The 16,740-nt window shown below is 45.2% G+C and overlaps 1 protein-coding gene across 1 annotated transcript in view; it reads left to right on the top strand.

Annotated features, from left to right (window-relative positions):
* Positions 1-12,027: 12,027 nt before the first annotated feature.
* Positions 12,028-16,740, top strand: part of CCNB2 (cyclin B2) — a 9,117-nt gene continuing 4,404 nt past the window's right edge. Inside the window, exons 1-4 of the mRNA XM_018564233.1 lie at positions 12,028-12,084; positions 15,613-15,744; positions 15,823-15,918; positions 16,366-16,536. Coding sequence (XP_018419735.1) covers positions 12,064-12,084; positions 15,613-15,744; positions 15,823-15,918; positions 16,366-16,536 — 420 coding nt within the window. The 5' untranslated portion in view covers positions 12,028-12,063. The remainder of the gene's footprint in view (positions 12,085-15,612; positions 15,745-15,822; positions 15,919-16,365; positions 16,537-16,740) is intronic.

Consider the following 16,740-nt stretch of genomic DNA (forward strand, 5'->3'; position numbering starts at 1 on the left):
TATATATATATAATTAGGGATGCGCCAACATTGTGGTGCATCTAGTTTTTCTCTTCCCTGCTGTGCGCTGCTCTATGTCCCCTCTGGCGCAGCGCAGGGAGCAGAGAAACTGTCAGGAGGCGGGGTTTAGAGCGATGTGAGCCGCAATGTCACAGGAGGCTGAGCTCTCCTCCCGCACCGCTCTGCCTCCTGTGCTCCAGCATGGAGAACGGTGTAAAGGGCGGAGACAGCTGTCAGCGCTATCACAGGAGGCCAAGCCAGCAGTGAGGGGGAGGAGTAGGCTGTCAAAATAGACCAAGCGCCCCGCCGGCTTAGCCTTCTGTGACATCCGATTCAGGATAGAGAGCAGTTACAAACATTCAGAGGTCGCTTAATGTTTGTAAATAACTGGACATGGTATGATTTACTTTGTACCAGTTATGAATGAATAGGAAGTGATCTGCATCACTTCCTATTCATTCATGATAGTATTAGTTACCATGTACACAATTTCCACAAGTTATGAATGAACAGAAGCACTCAGTATAGAGCCTCCCTGTTCATTTATAACAGGGCATGCAGAAAAAGTGGTTGAGGACTGTGTGTCTCTTCTAATTTTAAAAGTGCACCTATAATGTATGGTATTTTTTTATTTATTTTTTACACACTTTTGATGTGCGAGACAAAAAAAAAACAACCCAAAGTAAAAATGTTTGTAAAATAGTTAAGTGGATAGTTTTCATTAGGGGTGCACTGATGCTGGTTTTTGAGTATTGAGTGCGAGTACCGATATTTTTTTTTTTTTGGTACTCTTCCATACAGAGTATTGGTGCCATGTGCCCTAATTATCAGGAAGTTGGGCGGTGGATCATGACCTGCAACCCGGCTTCCTGATTGCCTGGGAAGCAAGTGTTCTATCGAAAGAACACTGGCTTCATTTGCCAAGGCTGGGTGGCATGCCAGGACCTGCCTCCCATCTTCCTGATTGGCTAGGAAGCCGCCTTCACTTGTTGCTAGGCAGCCTGGCTTCCTGATCAATCAGGAAGCTGGGCGATGGGTCATGAGGTGCCATCTGACTTCCTGATTAGTCAGGAAGCCAGGCTGCCTAGCAACATATGCTTCCACACACCACTGCTTTACTCCACCCAGTTTTTTTGAACCCAGACACAGATTAAGGTCACCTCAGGCTAGCTGCTACCAGTCCGCACCAGGCAGTGTTCCCTTGCAAAACAAAACAATCTCTGTTTTATATGTAGTGTAAGTAGTGTTTATATGTATATGTCAGTTAGCCTCTGCATGTAAAGCTGGTGTTCTTTCGCTAGAACACAGGCAATCAGGAAGCCGGGCGACTTCCTGATAATCTGGGCACACGGTATCGGCGAGTATCTACAAAAAAGTGTGTGTGTGCCACAATGCACATTTCTAAACCAATATTCTGACCACACCCTACCATTACCATCCTACATGTTTATGGGATTCTTATAATTTCCTGGTATGGAAATGAAGACCTGCAATGTTCTGCTCCACAGACTGGGAAAGAGAGAAGAAAACAAGAGGATCTACTGGGAATGTCTTGGGAGCCTCTCCTCAGTCTGTTAAGGTGGCCATACACTTTACAACCTTCGCAAGATCTTAGTCTTGTAATGGTTGTAAAGTAATTTAAAAAACGGACGATCTGCCCATCTTGGACAGGCAGATCGTACTTGCGATCAATGCAATCCTGGGGGGCGGGCTTCCGATGACTGTAATGCTGAACAGGCAGTGTGCGCGTGCGCACACCGGCCCGTTCGGCATTTGTCTCCCGAGCATGCCACAAACCAGCCGAAAATCGTAAGATTTTCGGCAGGTTTTCGAACATGCTCCTTAGACAAAAGACGTGCGACCGTACAGTAAAAACGGTCGCATGCCTTCCATACACTTTGCGATTATTGTACGATTGTGGGATTTCCTGCGATTATCGCAGTGTATGGGCACCTTTACTGTATTTGTCACTCAGTTTTTTTTTTCTGCTTTATTAACCTCTTGCCGTCCGCCCGTAGTAGAAAAACGGACGGACGGCACTGCTGCATACACGGGGGGAGGGGGAGAGAAAGCCTTCTGACGATTGCAGAGACTATGAGAAGAAACCACGGAACAGGGCATGTGGACCTTATCGTAGTTCCTGGGTCCTGCAATATGCTGCTGCTTCTTGTACGTCTCAACAATGGTCTCTAACTGCTCCAGTCCAGACACCCCTGGAGTAAGGGAGAGTGCAGACATTGGAGTGGCAGAAGTATCTCAAGCATGTTTTCTGGTGAGTGTGAAACTTTGGACTGCTGGTGTGGAAAAAGCAAGAGCACATTCACCAGGATTATGTGATTCATGAGTGATAGCATGATCCAGCGACAGGTCAGGGTCAGCATAAATTCTAACAGCCAAGCACCAAATCAGTGGCAGTATCAAGTTTGGAGTTTGTAACCAACAGGAGTAGCCAGCAACATGTCAAACGTGAAGACAGATTGCCAACAGGGTCAAAAACAATTTCAAACTGCAGGTTACAGATTACGGGCACACTGAGTCCTGGACAACCTATGCAAATAAATTGCTCCATACACACAGCCGCGTATAGAGCCGTATATAAGCGCGAAAACAGAATGGAACAGAGATGCGTCCGGGCATCGTATTTCTGCGTATTTACTCGCGTACATGCGTACAGCACATTAAAAATTCCATTACGAGTGATGCATTCTGGGATTGCATATAGTGCATGCATATACGCTCGTATATATAGACGCAATATACAATTTTGCTTGCGTTGTGTGTGAATGAGGCCTACCGCCGCAGCCGGGACGGATCCCGACATTACTGTGGAGATACACCTAGCTGCGTGATTGACAGCTGGCTCTGCTTATCAAGAGGCAGAGCCAGCTGTACCCGCCCCCTCCCCCGTCCGTTCCTCCAGTCAGCGCTGGAGGATCGGGGAGGGGGGGAATCCCTGCAGGGAGCCGTGAGTGACACTCATGGCTCTCTGCAGGGACAGGATTGAGAAGTGAGTGAGCGACGGTATGTGTTCGCTCACTTCCCGATCACTCACCTCATAGTTCTCCTATTAAACATTTTTTTCTAAAAACACATATTTGGGACTTTTTGGGTGCTACCTTTGTGTATTCACAAAACCACAATTTTGATTTGAATTTAAAACCATTCTTTTTTTTATTTTTATTTTGCATACAATGTAAAACAGCAGTAAAAGTTATAGAAAACTTTCTGGTATCTATGCTTTGTATTTTTCTATAAGGTTTACATCTCACCCTACAAATCTCAACAGTATAGGTTTTTGAAGAAAATTACATTCATGATTGTTGTCGCATATGTCAAGTCAAGTGCCTCTGGATAGGCAGAGCCAGCTGTCAATAACGCAGCTGGGTGGATCTCGACACATAGAAATTAGCAAAGCCAACCCAGCGTTGTTTCACTTTCACTTTAAGGTTTTTGTTCGTTTTAATAAATAAATAAACAATGACATATTTACAGAAATTCACGTTTTTACATTTAATATACACTATTGTACAATAAAGATGTTTAATACTAGATTGTCCACATCTCCATTTTGGCAATCATAAGGAGTTCTCTAGGATTGTATTGCTTTCAAATTTGAGGTAGTGCCCAGAGGATTGCCTGAACTTTGGATCCATAGAAATTCCACTGTTGGAGTTTATGTAACCAAGAAAGAAGACTTTTAAAGAATGGAGTTAATGACAAATGCATTTAGAGGGTTTGGGAAAGAGAAAATGCACCCAGAACTTAGCTTAAAATGCAGCTGTCACCAGCATGACAGAAGCTCATAAGTCAGTGCAAATCCATTTATTAATAGATGTCACTAAGAATAACAAGTGCTTGGGGGCGGGCGCACAGGGTCCCCTTCATCAGGCTCAGAGTAGACATTCTATGATAGAGAACCACAACCAATATATGCACGCACGTGTGCTAGCGCAAGAAAAGAGACAAACCAACACCTAACCCCGCCCCCTGATGTCTTAATGACGTCATATTCCACCATTACACAGTTACATAGTATTTGAGGTTGAATAAAGACATTAGTCCATCAAGTCCAACCTACCCTGTTTCCCCGAAAATAAGACCTACCCCGAAAATAAGACCCAGTTGTGACCATTCCCAGGGCCGGTGGTGGCATAAGGGGGAACTTGAAGAGCCGCAGGAGAGAATCAGCGGTGCCAACGAAGCCAGCGTTAGAGGAAGCGAGGCGGCACCAGAGGGAGCAGAGCCGCATAAGCCGATGCCTCCTCTATAGCGCCGGCTCCTGTCACAGGCGTAGTAATGCCAAATGTACTCCGCCTGTGAGGAAATGATAGTGAAAGTTCGTTTCGCTCATTCGGGCCAGTGATTGGTTACCAAATTGCTCTTGGAAAGGTATGGCACCCGAGATTGTACTGATCACCCTATTCTTAACTTTGCAATTTTTGGTTATTTAATTTGGATTTGCGTTAACTTTGGATTGTTGTACATTTAAAAAAAAAAATAAGACCTACCCCGAAAATAAGGCCTAGTGTGTTTTTTTCGAGCCAAAAAAATTATAAGGCAGTGTCTTATTTTCGGGGAAACACGGTATACTTGTCCCTGCAATACATCTCCTCCTTAATACAGGACAATTAACATTTCAAAAGTAATGTAAACACAGACAGTAATGAGGGTACAATAAAGAAGAACATGTACATTACTGTCAGCATTCCAGAGCTGCTCAAATGAAGCCGGTGTAGCAGATAACGGCCACGGGTTGTCATGGATACCGGGACGCTCGTCTATGAAGAGAAGCCCTCAGGGTATCGTAAAGCTGTCATGCCGCAGCGTCTGTGCCAGATAGCCGTATAGATCGGGTTCGAAGGATGATAGGCTCCGCCCCCACACACAAGTGTGAGAAGATTAGAATCCTCAGGGACACATAAAAGGATCATGTTGCCAGTGTCAACCTGTTTATGGGTGATCGCGGGTGCAGATATCGTATGAGGGATGCAAACTAAAGAATAAGAATAAAAAAAGGGGGAGGGAAAACACCATTTGAGCAGACCTTATGAGACAGAAAATGTAGCATGTTATAATGACATACATATTGTTAAAGCTATCATGTACTGACATGTTAATCATAAGTCATAATTATGTTCATGATAAAAGATCTCAAAAATAAATATCAATATGTATGCACTAACAATGGCATAAGCATAAGCAAGTACACACTTTAATCAACCCAGATTATAATGCTATATCTAGTGATATGGGCAGCAACTCATAATCGTTATGCCGCATGGAAATGAATATAAGGAAGGAAAATGGCCACAAACAAGGTAATAAACACGATATGGCTATGACCATATCGTGTTTGAACTTAGATAGGACACGGCAGGGCCGTAGGATGGGCGAGGCGAGTGAGGCACTCGCCTCGGGTGCAGGCTGGGTGGGGGCGCAGCCAGGACACTGGTATTCCGCCAGTTGGGGGGGGCGCCGCAGGCCCGAAGATTTTTTAGTGCGGCCAGAGTTTAAAAAGTGTGCTCTGCCTGCGGCCGCCGTGTCGCGGCTTTCTCACGCTACTAGTCCGAACGCACTCTTTATAGTGTGACTGGGCCCTCAGGCTGGGACCCACTGCACGCGAAGCAGCGCGGAGCGTTGGCGCGCTGCCTTCACGTGCAGTGTGTCATGTAATTTTTGTCTCCGGCACGTCAGCTTGCTAGAGCGTGCATAGCTGAGCGTGCTGAGATTAAAAATGTCATCTTCAACCAATCGGCTCGCGCGTATAAACCCACGCGTCAAGATGCGAAGGCCATTCGGTTATTACGCGCGAGCCAATTGGCTGACGACGCAGTCCTTCATCTGGCCACGCTCAGCTCACACACTGCATGTGAAGCTCCATGCCTGACAGCTTTGCTTTGCTCTCCACGGCTTTGCATGTAGTGTGTCACAGGCTTAAAGGAGAATTATAATCTGAGCCGACCTGTGACAATGAAACAGTCACAGGTAGGCTCAATAGATCGGTAAGTAAGCGAACACATACCGTCGCTCACTTACTTCTCGATCTATTCCTGCAGAGAGCCGTAACTGTCACTCACGGCACTCTGCAGGGATTCCCCCCCCCCTCTCCGATCCTCCAGCGCTGACTGGCGGAACGGACGGGGAGGGGGCGGGCACAGCTGGCTCTGCCTCTGGATAGGCAGAGCCAGCTGTTAATCCCGCAGCTGGGTGGATCCAGAGAGAATTGTTGGGATCCGCTTCAGTTGCGGTGTCTCAGTATACCGTGAGCTGTATACTGAGTGTAGGGTGAGGGGAGGACGCTAGTTTGTGTCCTCCCGTTACCCTAAGGAGAACTATGGGGAAAAGCCCTAACCCCATAGTTCTCCTTTAACTACACTGTAAGTTTATTTTTTATGAAGTTGTTATTTATGTTAAGTTACATATCTTCATGTTTCTTATGTAACTGAAATAAACGGTTTAAATATAATTAATTCCTTGTTATTTATTTAGTTTCCTCAAAAAAACATGGGGGGGCACAATTTTCTGTTCTAGCCTCGGGCGCAAAATAGGCTAGATACAGCTCTGGGACACGGCAAATATGTCATGTTCAGAGAGGTAGGAAGAAAAAAATTAGGCTGCATGAGCTATAGGATGCTTATCAGGAGTCAAAATTCTTCCAAGGACCAGGTCCTGGGGACCAAGAAGCTATCCAGGACTCCTTCCCAGCCCTTCAGCGAACCACCTCGAAGGAGGCCACTATCAGGCCCAGAACCTTATGCAACAGTGAATGGTCAGATGTGTCCTGGAACGAAAGGTCTAATGGTGAGAGCGAACTGACAGCATATTCTCCTATGGCAGGAAGACCCCATACGGGGGTCATGTCCAAGACCAGGCTTAGATATCCCAAGCAATGGGAAGGCTCCAGTGCTAATTTCTGGAGTGTCACAAATCATCTGAAGGGTCTCTAATGTCCGCTGAATGTTAGACAACTTGCTCAGAGAGCAATTTGCATCTTCCGTCGTCCAAGTATCCCATTTTTGCAGCATAGCCAAAACAGGGCCCAGCACCTTAGTGAACACCCTGGGAGGAGTGGACAGACCAAAAAGAAGAGCAACAATCATTGATTTTACAGCAATGGAAAATGGCAACTGGCTATAAAGGACTACAAATCTCAGCAATCCATGAATACTCAGGAATAGAGAATGGCAACCAGCAATAGAGGACTACAGATCCCATCAATCTATGATTATAAAGCAATTATACAGGGATGTGTTCAGGTCGCATCTGGGCTGCATGCAGATCTAAGCAGGGCTGCATGTGGGTCTGCCTAGGGCTGTACAGGTGGGTGCCGGGCTCCCCAGGGCTCTGCGTCAGGTGCCAGGCTCTCCGGGGGTGTGTCGGGCTATCCAGGGCTGAATGGGTGGGTGACAGGCTCATTCCAGGCTCCTGGGCTGTACAGTGTTGTGCTGGTCTCTGCAGGTGCCGGGAAGGAGGAGGAGATGTGGGATAAGACCGGCGCTGCCAAAGACAGCAGCCACGAGGTCCCCAGCAGCCGCTCTTTGAAGAGCCTGTATCGGGGCATTTGCACCAGTACAAGTAATTGTGAAAATGCCCTGTATCGGCCCTGATACCAATACTAGTATCAGTATCGGGACATCACTAGTAAATATGTATCCTTGATGTCCACTAAGGCAGGGATGTCAAACTCAATTTAATCGTGGGCCGCATCATCATTATGGTTGCCCTCAAAGGCCTGTAAGACTATATAAATGTATCTAATGTTTATCATAATTGCCTCTGCATTCGATTATCACTGGTTTTAGTAATAACTTAATACCTAGATCTGAAAGTAGAAGTCTAGGAAATGGCCTGGTGGGCCGGATTCGCCCCCTGGGCCTTGAGTTTGACACATGTGCACTATAAGAAGGCTGGGTTAACACCTAGGCGTATCGAATATGCGCGTTTGGTGGTAAAAAAAAACGCGCGACAAACGCGCATTTCCGAGGGCTACTTGGCTGTATCCCAATGGAAACGCGCGACAAAAACGCCCCAAAGAAGCTCCTGTACTTCTTTGGGCGTAGGGCGTTTTGTAGCGCATTCATACGGCCTGTAATACGCCCAGGTGTGAACCATACCCATAGAAAATAATGGGATTTCGGTGTTTGAGCGTTTTGCAGAGCGTTCGAACGCGCTACAAAACGCCCAGGTGTGACCAGGCCTAAGGCCAGTAAATCTCCTGGGTGAAAAGAAAACCATGACAGAGAGGGTGGATTCCATTTGGAATTTTGGAACCTGGTTGAGGATCTTCAGGTCTAAGATAGGGCAAACCTCTTCCTTGTACAGTGAACAGATTGGAGATAAATCCCTGGAACATTTCTTCCTTCTGAACGAGGACTATGACCCCCTAGGAAAGGAGCTGAATTAGAGCCTGCCTTTAAGGAACTGTGGGCATATTGGATATCAGGAAATGAGGAATCATTGAGGAAAACTCCAGTCTGTAGCCTTTGTTGACAACACTCTCAACCCAGGTGTCATACATATCCCTCAACCCAGAGTGTTAAAAATTCCCCCCACTTGTAAAAGTCAAGATAGACCCAGGGTCCCTAGCCATAGCCTTGAACCAAACAGATCAAATCTGTTAGGTAACCTGTGGCAATGCCCACCAGGTGTCCAGGCAAGTAGCCCAGTACACTACAGGGTTCAATAGGTGGCTCCAGTGCTGTTTTTGTGTCGCACTCTTTGTAGTGATTCAGCTTTAAAGGAGAACTATGGGGCCAGGGCTTTTCCCCATAGTTCTCCTTAGGGTAACGGGAGGACACAAACTAGCGTCCTCCCGTTACCCTAAGCTCAGTATACCGCGAGCTACAGCTCGCGGTATACTGAGACGCCCCAGCCGGAGCGGATCCCGACTTAGATGACGGGATCCGCCCAGCTGCGTGAGTGACAGCTGGCTCTGCCTATCTAGAGGCAGAGCCAGCTGTACCCGCCCCCTCCCCCGTCCGTTCCACCAGTCAGCGCTGGTGGATCGGAGCGGAGGGAATACAGCCCCTCCCCTGTCACGGCAGAGAGCCATGACAGGATCGAGAAGTGAGCGAACACCGTTATGTGTTCGCTCACTTCCCGATCTACTGAGCCGACCTGCGACAGTCTCATTGTCACAGGTCGGCTAGATTATGAGGTGAGTGAAAAGCACTCACCTCATAGTTCTCCTTTAAGAACAAATGCAGCAGCAGTTAGGGGAGACATGACATCTGAGCTTTGCCGTTCTGGTGGACATACTTTTCTCCCCAGGAAGGTCTTTGGGGGTCACTGCCCCCCCTAAATGGACTGTGGTCCTGGATCTGTAGAGCATCCTGCAGCTAACCACATACGCTGTACAAAGTGTCAAGGTCAGTGCCCCACTAAAGGTGCCCATACACTGCACGATTCTCCTACGAGAATTGCGGGACATCCCGCGATCGTACGAGAATCGTGCAGTGTGAATAAAGACGTGCGACCGTTTCTATTGTACGATCGCACGTCATTTGTCTAAGGAGCATGCTAGAAAACCAGCCGAAAATCTTACGATTTTCGGCTGGTTTGTGGCATGCTCGGAGACAAATGCCAAACGGGCCGGTGTGCGCACGCCCGTTCAGCATTGCGGTCATCGGTCGTTAAGCATTGCGATGATCGCAAGTACGATCTGCCTGTCCAAGATGGGCAGATCGTACGTTTTTTAAATTACTTTACAACCATCGCAAGACTAAGGCTCTGTTCACACCTAGGTGTATCGAATATGCGTGTTTGTCACGCGATTCCGAGGGCTACTTGGCTGTATCCCAATGCAAACGGGCGACAAAAAAGCTGCAAAGAAGCTCATGTACCTTTTCAGGCGTAGGCCGTTTTGTAGCGCGTTTGCAGTCGGCACCAGCGGGGAGAAGAGACTGTGGTGATTCTGCGTACCTTCACTGATGCCTCGTTCCTTCTCTGCCGCCACTTGTCTCCACTGGCCCGTCCTGTTCCTTCTAAGCCACGCCCCTTCATCTTCAGCCCGACCCTGTTCCGCCTATGCCCCACCCCGTTCCGCCTGTACCCCGTGCCTCCGCGTTCCTCTTCGACATCTAGAGGCCAGGAGCCATACCCAGCCTGCTATTGGATATTTTAAAATGCAATAGCCTATTGCACCTGCCTACTACAAGCTGTCACTCAGCAGAGGAGGACCTGATGGAGAACTTTCTCCTTCAAGGTCCCTCCTCTGCTGATTGACAGCAGGCAGTTGGCGCGTACAATAGCCAGCCTGTTATTGGCTACTGCAATTTGAAATATCCAATAGCAGGCTGGCTATTGCTCCTAGCAATAAAGTAAAAAAATAATAAAATAAAGTAAAACACAAAAAAAAAGTAAAAAAAATGAAGTTAAATTAACTAAAATTAAAAAGACTACAAAATTTTAAAAGAAAAGTAAAAAAACAGTTAAGTAAAAATTAAAAATGCAAACAAATAACAAAAAATACAGTTAAATAAACTAAAATTAAAAAAATGGTGTTATTTTAAATAAAAGTTTGTTTATTTTATTATATTGATTTTCCAAATCACATTATTTTAAATCCATGAAACGAATTAAAATGTCTAATATAATACATACATTTAAAATAACATTATATAGATATATATTGAAATAAAAAGATGGGTAAAGTCATTTTCAGTTTCGGCCTGACAAAAATTTCTGTAGGTGTGTTGCGGTGCCATTCATTTCAATTGATCCCAAATGCACCTCCCGTCCGCAGTGTTATCGCCCGCACGGTACTGCAATGCCCTGCGGTCCAGTGCAGGTTAAAAGAAATGTGCATACAGTTTTTTTTAGTGTGTATTTGTGCGTTTTTTAATGCGTGTTTCCTTTTCTGTTCATAAGCAATAGTGTTTTCAGCTCGTATGCCAGTGAAAAGCAGTCTCAGCTGCAAAAACGTGCTAAAATATGCGCTTATCGACGCGTTTCCATTTAAGTCTATGGAGCAAAGCGGGCTGATAAGTGCCACAAAAGAAGCTCAGGGACTATTTCAATCACCAGGCGTATTTTGACATTCATTGCGTTTGTGTGAACAACCCCCTTAGAAATACATGGGATTTTATATTGCAGGCATTTAAGCGCGGAAAAAAAAACCGCACAACAAAAAGCCCTGGTGTGAACAAGGCCTTATGGCTGACAATGGGTTACACAGTGTGATCTGTAACAGAGCATGTCTACCTAGTGATATAGTACTAGTAGTAACAGCTGCAATTCAGCAGCCGTGAAATCAATGGCTACAAATCGCAGTTAAATTGCTGGCATTGTTGATCGGTACAGGTTCTAACTGCTAAAAAAAAGATATTTTCCCATATTCATTTCACTCCATTACAAAGCAGCCAATATGGCAAGCCGGAGCACACACGCTGGTGTACTTCTCTATAGCAACCAATTAGCTTCTATCTTTCATTTTTCCCCACAAAGGTGCAAATGTACAAGCTGATTTGATGCGCTCCAGTTGAGGATAGTTTTGTCTCCGACACCTTTCACTAACTCATCTAACCGTGAGCATCATTCCTTTGCCAAAATGGCTGCCTGCCATCACACCAACGTTCCTACACCAGGAAATATTGGGAATTGTAGTCCAACAACGGGTACGCACACACACGTCAACCAATCCCTGAACGAAAATATGGGCGGTGCTACAGGACGCAAACTACATTTCCCATGATGCATCGCTCACTGACTACTCGCGATGTAGTTAGCAGTAAAGTAAATTTCTATGAAAAGTTCACACATTAGAATTGTGCATGTGAACACGGAATATTAGTTTCGCCTCACATACATATCATTGGCCCAAAGGCGTTCAATCAACGGCTAAAAAGAGCGCAACCGTCCTCGGCAACTGCGCAACACCGGGGACCGAGAGCGCTCAGCCAATGAGCGGCGAGCACATGCTGAGAGCGGACCAATAGGCAAGCGAGGAGCGACATTTAAAATCATTGTTGGGTTTTGGATAGCAGACTGTGTAGTATTCCTGTGAGAGGAGATCTGGGAACGTGTTTGGTGGCGGATCACGCATAACGTCTCTATCCAGTACTCATGGCTACCCGCCGGGCTGCTGTAAGTTATCCGTGTATTTGTTGCTTTGTTTTTGTTCGGTGTGGTCTAGTGCGGCTGTGTCTTAGGCGGCCTCAAGTGATCGGGTGGTGGAGTTATGGCCCAAATGCAGTTTTACGATCTGCTTCGCAGCCTATGCTAGTGGATCTTGCTGTCTATGGAGATCGTTATATCTACGTGATGTGCTCACCTAATATGTTAGCTATCCTCAGTCCTGATTGTTCTCTGCTATAACAAGGAGGTGTGGGTTCAAGCGGTGCAGTTGGTTTCCCGATGCTGTTATTACTCTATTCATGCTGCTAACTTTAATGTGAATGGTGGCTATCGGGGCCTACCAAGCTTGGGCCCCTAGTGTTGTGTGCCGGAAGTGTCTGGTTCTTCCTAGGACTGCACCTTCATGTAAAGTCTGCCTTACAGAAAACATCATTGGAATATAGTGAACAGTTCTCAGGCCTGTCGCTGAAGCCATCGGTCTGTTTGCCTTGCATGCTGAGCCCATGGCTTTCCTTATAGTACAGATTTCACTTTGCTGTAGGTCCACCAGGGTGCTATCACTGCACAGAGACTAGCTGGTCAGGCTTTGTCCATAGCCTGTACTTCCGTAAGTATGGTGACTCGTATTGAGATTGTACTATGATCAGTTGAAGTCTAATGCTTCTAGTCATTGGTATGAGCTGGTGCCACCCAACACAGTATTGCAAGTGGTGGTGCATCCTTAACATGCATACCACAATTCAGGGACTTTGTGTGATATATGACCCAAGTGGAAGTCTGGTTCCTGATGAGAGCTAGTTTCAGAGGCACTTGGGAGCCTTTTCTGACCAATGGGGTGTCTTGTGATACCTGCTTTAGGCAGGACTCCTCCCTTTAATGAACTTGTAGTCAGATGGGCAGCTACCATTTATAAACCCCCTAGTCCCTTGTTAAATATGCTACTTGCCTGACTGGCTTTAAAGTGACCCTAAACTCTGGAGTTTAATCTTAAAAATTAAAGTGCCTTTTTTTAACGATCAACAAAAATGTATCTTGTGTATCACTCAGCTGTAGTTTCTCAAATCATCTCTGAATTGGTGCTGACACTGTCCTTCCATCTGGAGGGTGGCTACTTTTGTTCTTCTGTGATGGACTTCAATCTCAATACAAATGAGTAACTTAACATATTGTAGTCCATCATGGGAGTGAGCTTGAAGAGGTGGCTACCTTACAACACAGAGGGGCCATGGGGAACAAAAGTAGCCACCCCCTAGAAGGACAGTGTCAGTGCCATTTTAGAGATGATTTGAAGGTCTCCAGCTGAATAATACACAAATAAGCAAAATTTTTGTTAGTGTTACTTGACTCTCACAGTAAATCCAAGTTCTATTTAAGAATTTAATATTGAACTAGCTCAATTATTGTAACTGCTTTAAAAAAACTTTCTTCCTGTCAGAGGATGGCTTTTTTTTTTTTTTCTCCATGGTCCCTATTGATGCTGAAAAGTAGCCACCCTGTGTGCTTTCTCCCTGCTGAGAACATGAAATGCTCACATCTCGCCTGCTGGTTTGGGTATGGAGGGACCAGTGAGGTAGTTGGTGATTAGATGTGGAAGCACTGTGCATGCTTCCTTATGGGACATGTAGTCAAGGAGAGCAGTGTGCATGGACAGAAATGGTATGCACTTCTGGAGCTTTGGGGCTGGAAGTCTAAGGGGAACAGAGGAGCGGCAGGAGCATTCGGAACACTCTTACAGCTGAAAAAAAGCTAACCTTGTGATGTTTTTTTCTTGTTTTTTTTGAAAATATGATTAAGAGGGCTTATGAAAAGTGCTGGGGGGGGGGGGGAGTTGTCACCTAATAGTTAGGGAACTTGAATGCATTTAAGATTTGGCTCAAGTTTAGTGTCTTTTCAAGGGCCTCTCCCCACATAAGTAGAGTTAATGGCATGATACTGTGCATTTAATGCATGCTATTGCACCACACGCCTATAGAGATCCCTTGAATTGCCGTACATTTGACTGGCAATCCAGTGCACTTGCTGGCTGAAGTGCAGCATGCATTAAGGTGCCCACACACCTTACATTTATCTGCAGATTTTCTGTGGTGAGATGGAGAAAGTGCAACAGATTGGCCCAGGTGGAGATTACAGATGGAGGAAATCTGTTGCACCTTTTCCATCTGACCACAGAAAATCTGCAGATAATTGTAAGGTGTGTGGGCAGCTTTAGTGCGATGGGGAAGAAAGTAGTGCATGCAATTCATGATATTGCAGCACGATGCATTATGCTGCAGTGTTGGGGTGCCTTTCAGATGAGTGACCATGCTCAAGTGCACAGTAAAACCCTAGGTGTTGTGTTAATGGCATGGTATGTGGATAATGCTATAATTGGGTGTGAACAGACCCTAATACTTGAGTTGATTACATAGGGCTAGTGTGCGTGGTTCTGACTTGCTGTATGTTCCAGATGCTAAACTATAGCTTGAATTTTCAGCGATAATGCACAATGGCATCTTTAACCTCATTACAAGCCTCCTTCCAAATATTAATATAAACAAGTTTTGGCTTTGAGCTGGTAATGCCTTAAGGACCGAGGCATTTTTTGCACCCATGTAATCTACTTTTTAGCCCTGAAAATTACTTAAAATCCCCAAACATTAGATTTTTCTGAAAGCCAAGACCATGTAGAATAAAATGGTGGCAGTTTTTTTTTTTTTTATATTATCAAAACATTTAGTGAAACATGCACTTAAGTTAAATTTACTAAAATTACCAAAACACAATATAAAACTTTTTTTTTGTGAAATATAGAAGATGAGATTACAAGTAAATAAATGCCCAACAAGCCCAGGTTAAATGGTGTACGTCTGTAAAACCAACAGAATTCAGAACCCCAAAAAGTTCATAGATGTTCTAAAAGCCCCTACAGGTCATCAGTTTAGAGATGCGTGTAAGCTTTGGCCCTAGAATTATTGCTCTAGCATGCACAGCGATACCCAAGTGTAGTTGTCGTTTTCATACGTTGCTTCACCCAAAGCATGTTTGTGGTGATGCGCGTGCTTGCAGGGGACATTAAACATTTTTATTTTTACAACTTTTTTCTTGCTATCACATGGCGGTGCTTACAAGCCCCCCATGTGATAGCATATTGGCAGTAACAGGTACTCTTTTAAGGTGGTGGTGGTTGGGGTCTTAAAGACCCTGGTGTCACCTTTACACTCCAAACAAGCTATTGGAAGTGCAGATCCCGTCAACGGATCGTGGAAGCGATCTGGCGGCAGCTGAGCCGCCGGAATAGTTTCTACTGTAAAACCCGCCACCTCTACAAAATTGAACGGACTCCCAGTGGCCTTTCTGTTTAACACCTTCAAACTTCATGACAGGATTATCCCTTCATGGGTTGTGAAGGTGTTAACAAATGGTAAATGTTGCTGACATAAAGGATAAATGTGACAATTGGGGCTTTATTTTGGTCTGACTCATGCAGAAGACCAGAGATTGTCTGTCCAGAACATAAAATCACTTGTACTATTGTAACTTTCTTTCTTTTCTCTTTAGATTTCACGTGAAGCAGACAATGCTGTTGTAGGAGCAATGAGATTAAAAGCCCAGCTGAATAGTAGAAGAGCTGCTCTGGGAGAAATAGGCAACAAGGTGACAGTGCGAGGTGGAAAGCAGCCTGCAGTTAAGGTACAGAATACCCAAATTATACGTAGACTTAAAGGGAAGGTCATGAATGACTTTTGATTACCGATGTTTTATTTACAGAACTCTAATGCCGTGTCAAAGACAACAAAGCCTGTTACTGCCAAAGTTTCAAATGTTACAGTTAAGACAAAGGCTGTACCTGAAGCTCCCCCAAAAGTAAGTGTTAGGCTGAAAAGCTCATAAGGTTAATGCTGGATTCACACCTGATATGTCGGGGCTCTGGGTCTTTTTTTTTTTTTTTTTGTCTAGCCCCAATGAAAGACATGGCAATTTGCCATATTTTGCATGGGCTCAGTTCACATTACTGCATTGCATGCAGTGGGATGGGATCAGTATAACTGCCTCTCACCATGCTGTGCCAATAGAACTGAAATGTTACTTATCACTGTAAATTTCTAAAGTAACCTGGTGTGCCTGGACTGGTCCATTAGCACTTTGCTGGGTAACCCACTAGCAACTGTGCATTGTAGTGAATGGGCACAAATATTAAATGTGTTCCTTTTAAAATAAGTGACACTCATAAGAGATCTGACTAAAGAAAGCAGGCAATTTGGTGTGGGTTTTATAGTTGGGATACTGACTTTCTGATGTGGTCCTTGCAAGGAAGCCTCACCAGTTCCTATGGACGTGTCAATGAAAGGAGAAGAGGAACTGTGTCAAGCTTTTTCCGAGGTTCTAAACCATGTAGAAGACATTGATGTGGACGATGGTGGTAACCCACAGCTTTGCAGCGAGTATGTCATGGATATCTACAACTACTTGAGACAGCTGGAGGTAAATTGAGCTTAAGATGACTTGTGTAAAATGGGACCTTTGATTCCAGGCAGGTTGTGCGCAGCTTGTCTCTATAGAATGCAGAAGCACATGCGTATGAGTAACTGAGGTGGCCTTCCTATATAGTTCTATTAACAGATCTAAGCATGTTTGTTAGGAAGCATCCTTTTTGCCAGTTGTGAGGATGATTGGTAAGGGGGGGGG

This window comes from Nanorana parkeri, unplaced genomic scaffold (genome assembly GCF_000935625.1).
Source record: "Nanorana parkeri isolate BGI_ZX_2015 unplaced genomic scaffold, ASM93562v1 scaffold739, whole genome shotgun sequence".
NCBI lineage: Eukaryota > Metazoa > Chordata > Amphibia > Anura > Dicroglossidae > Nanorana > Nanorana parkeri.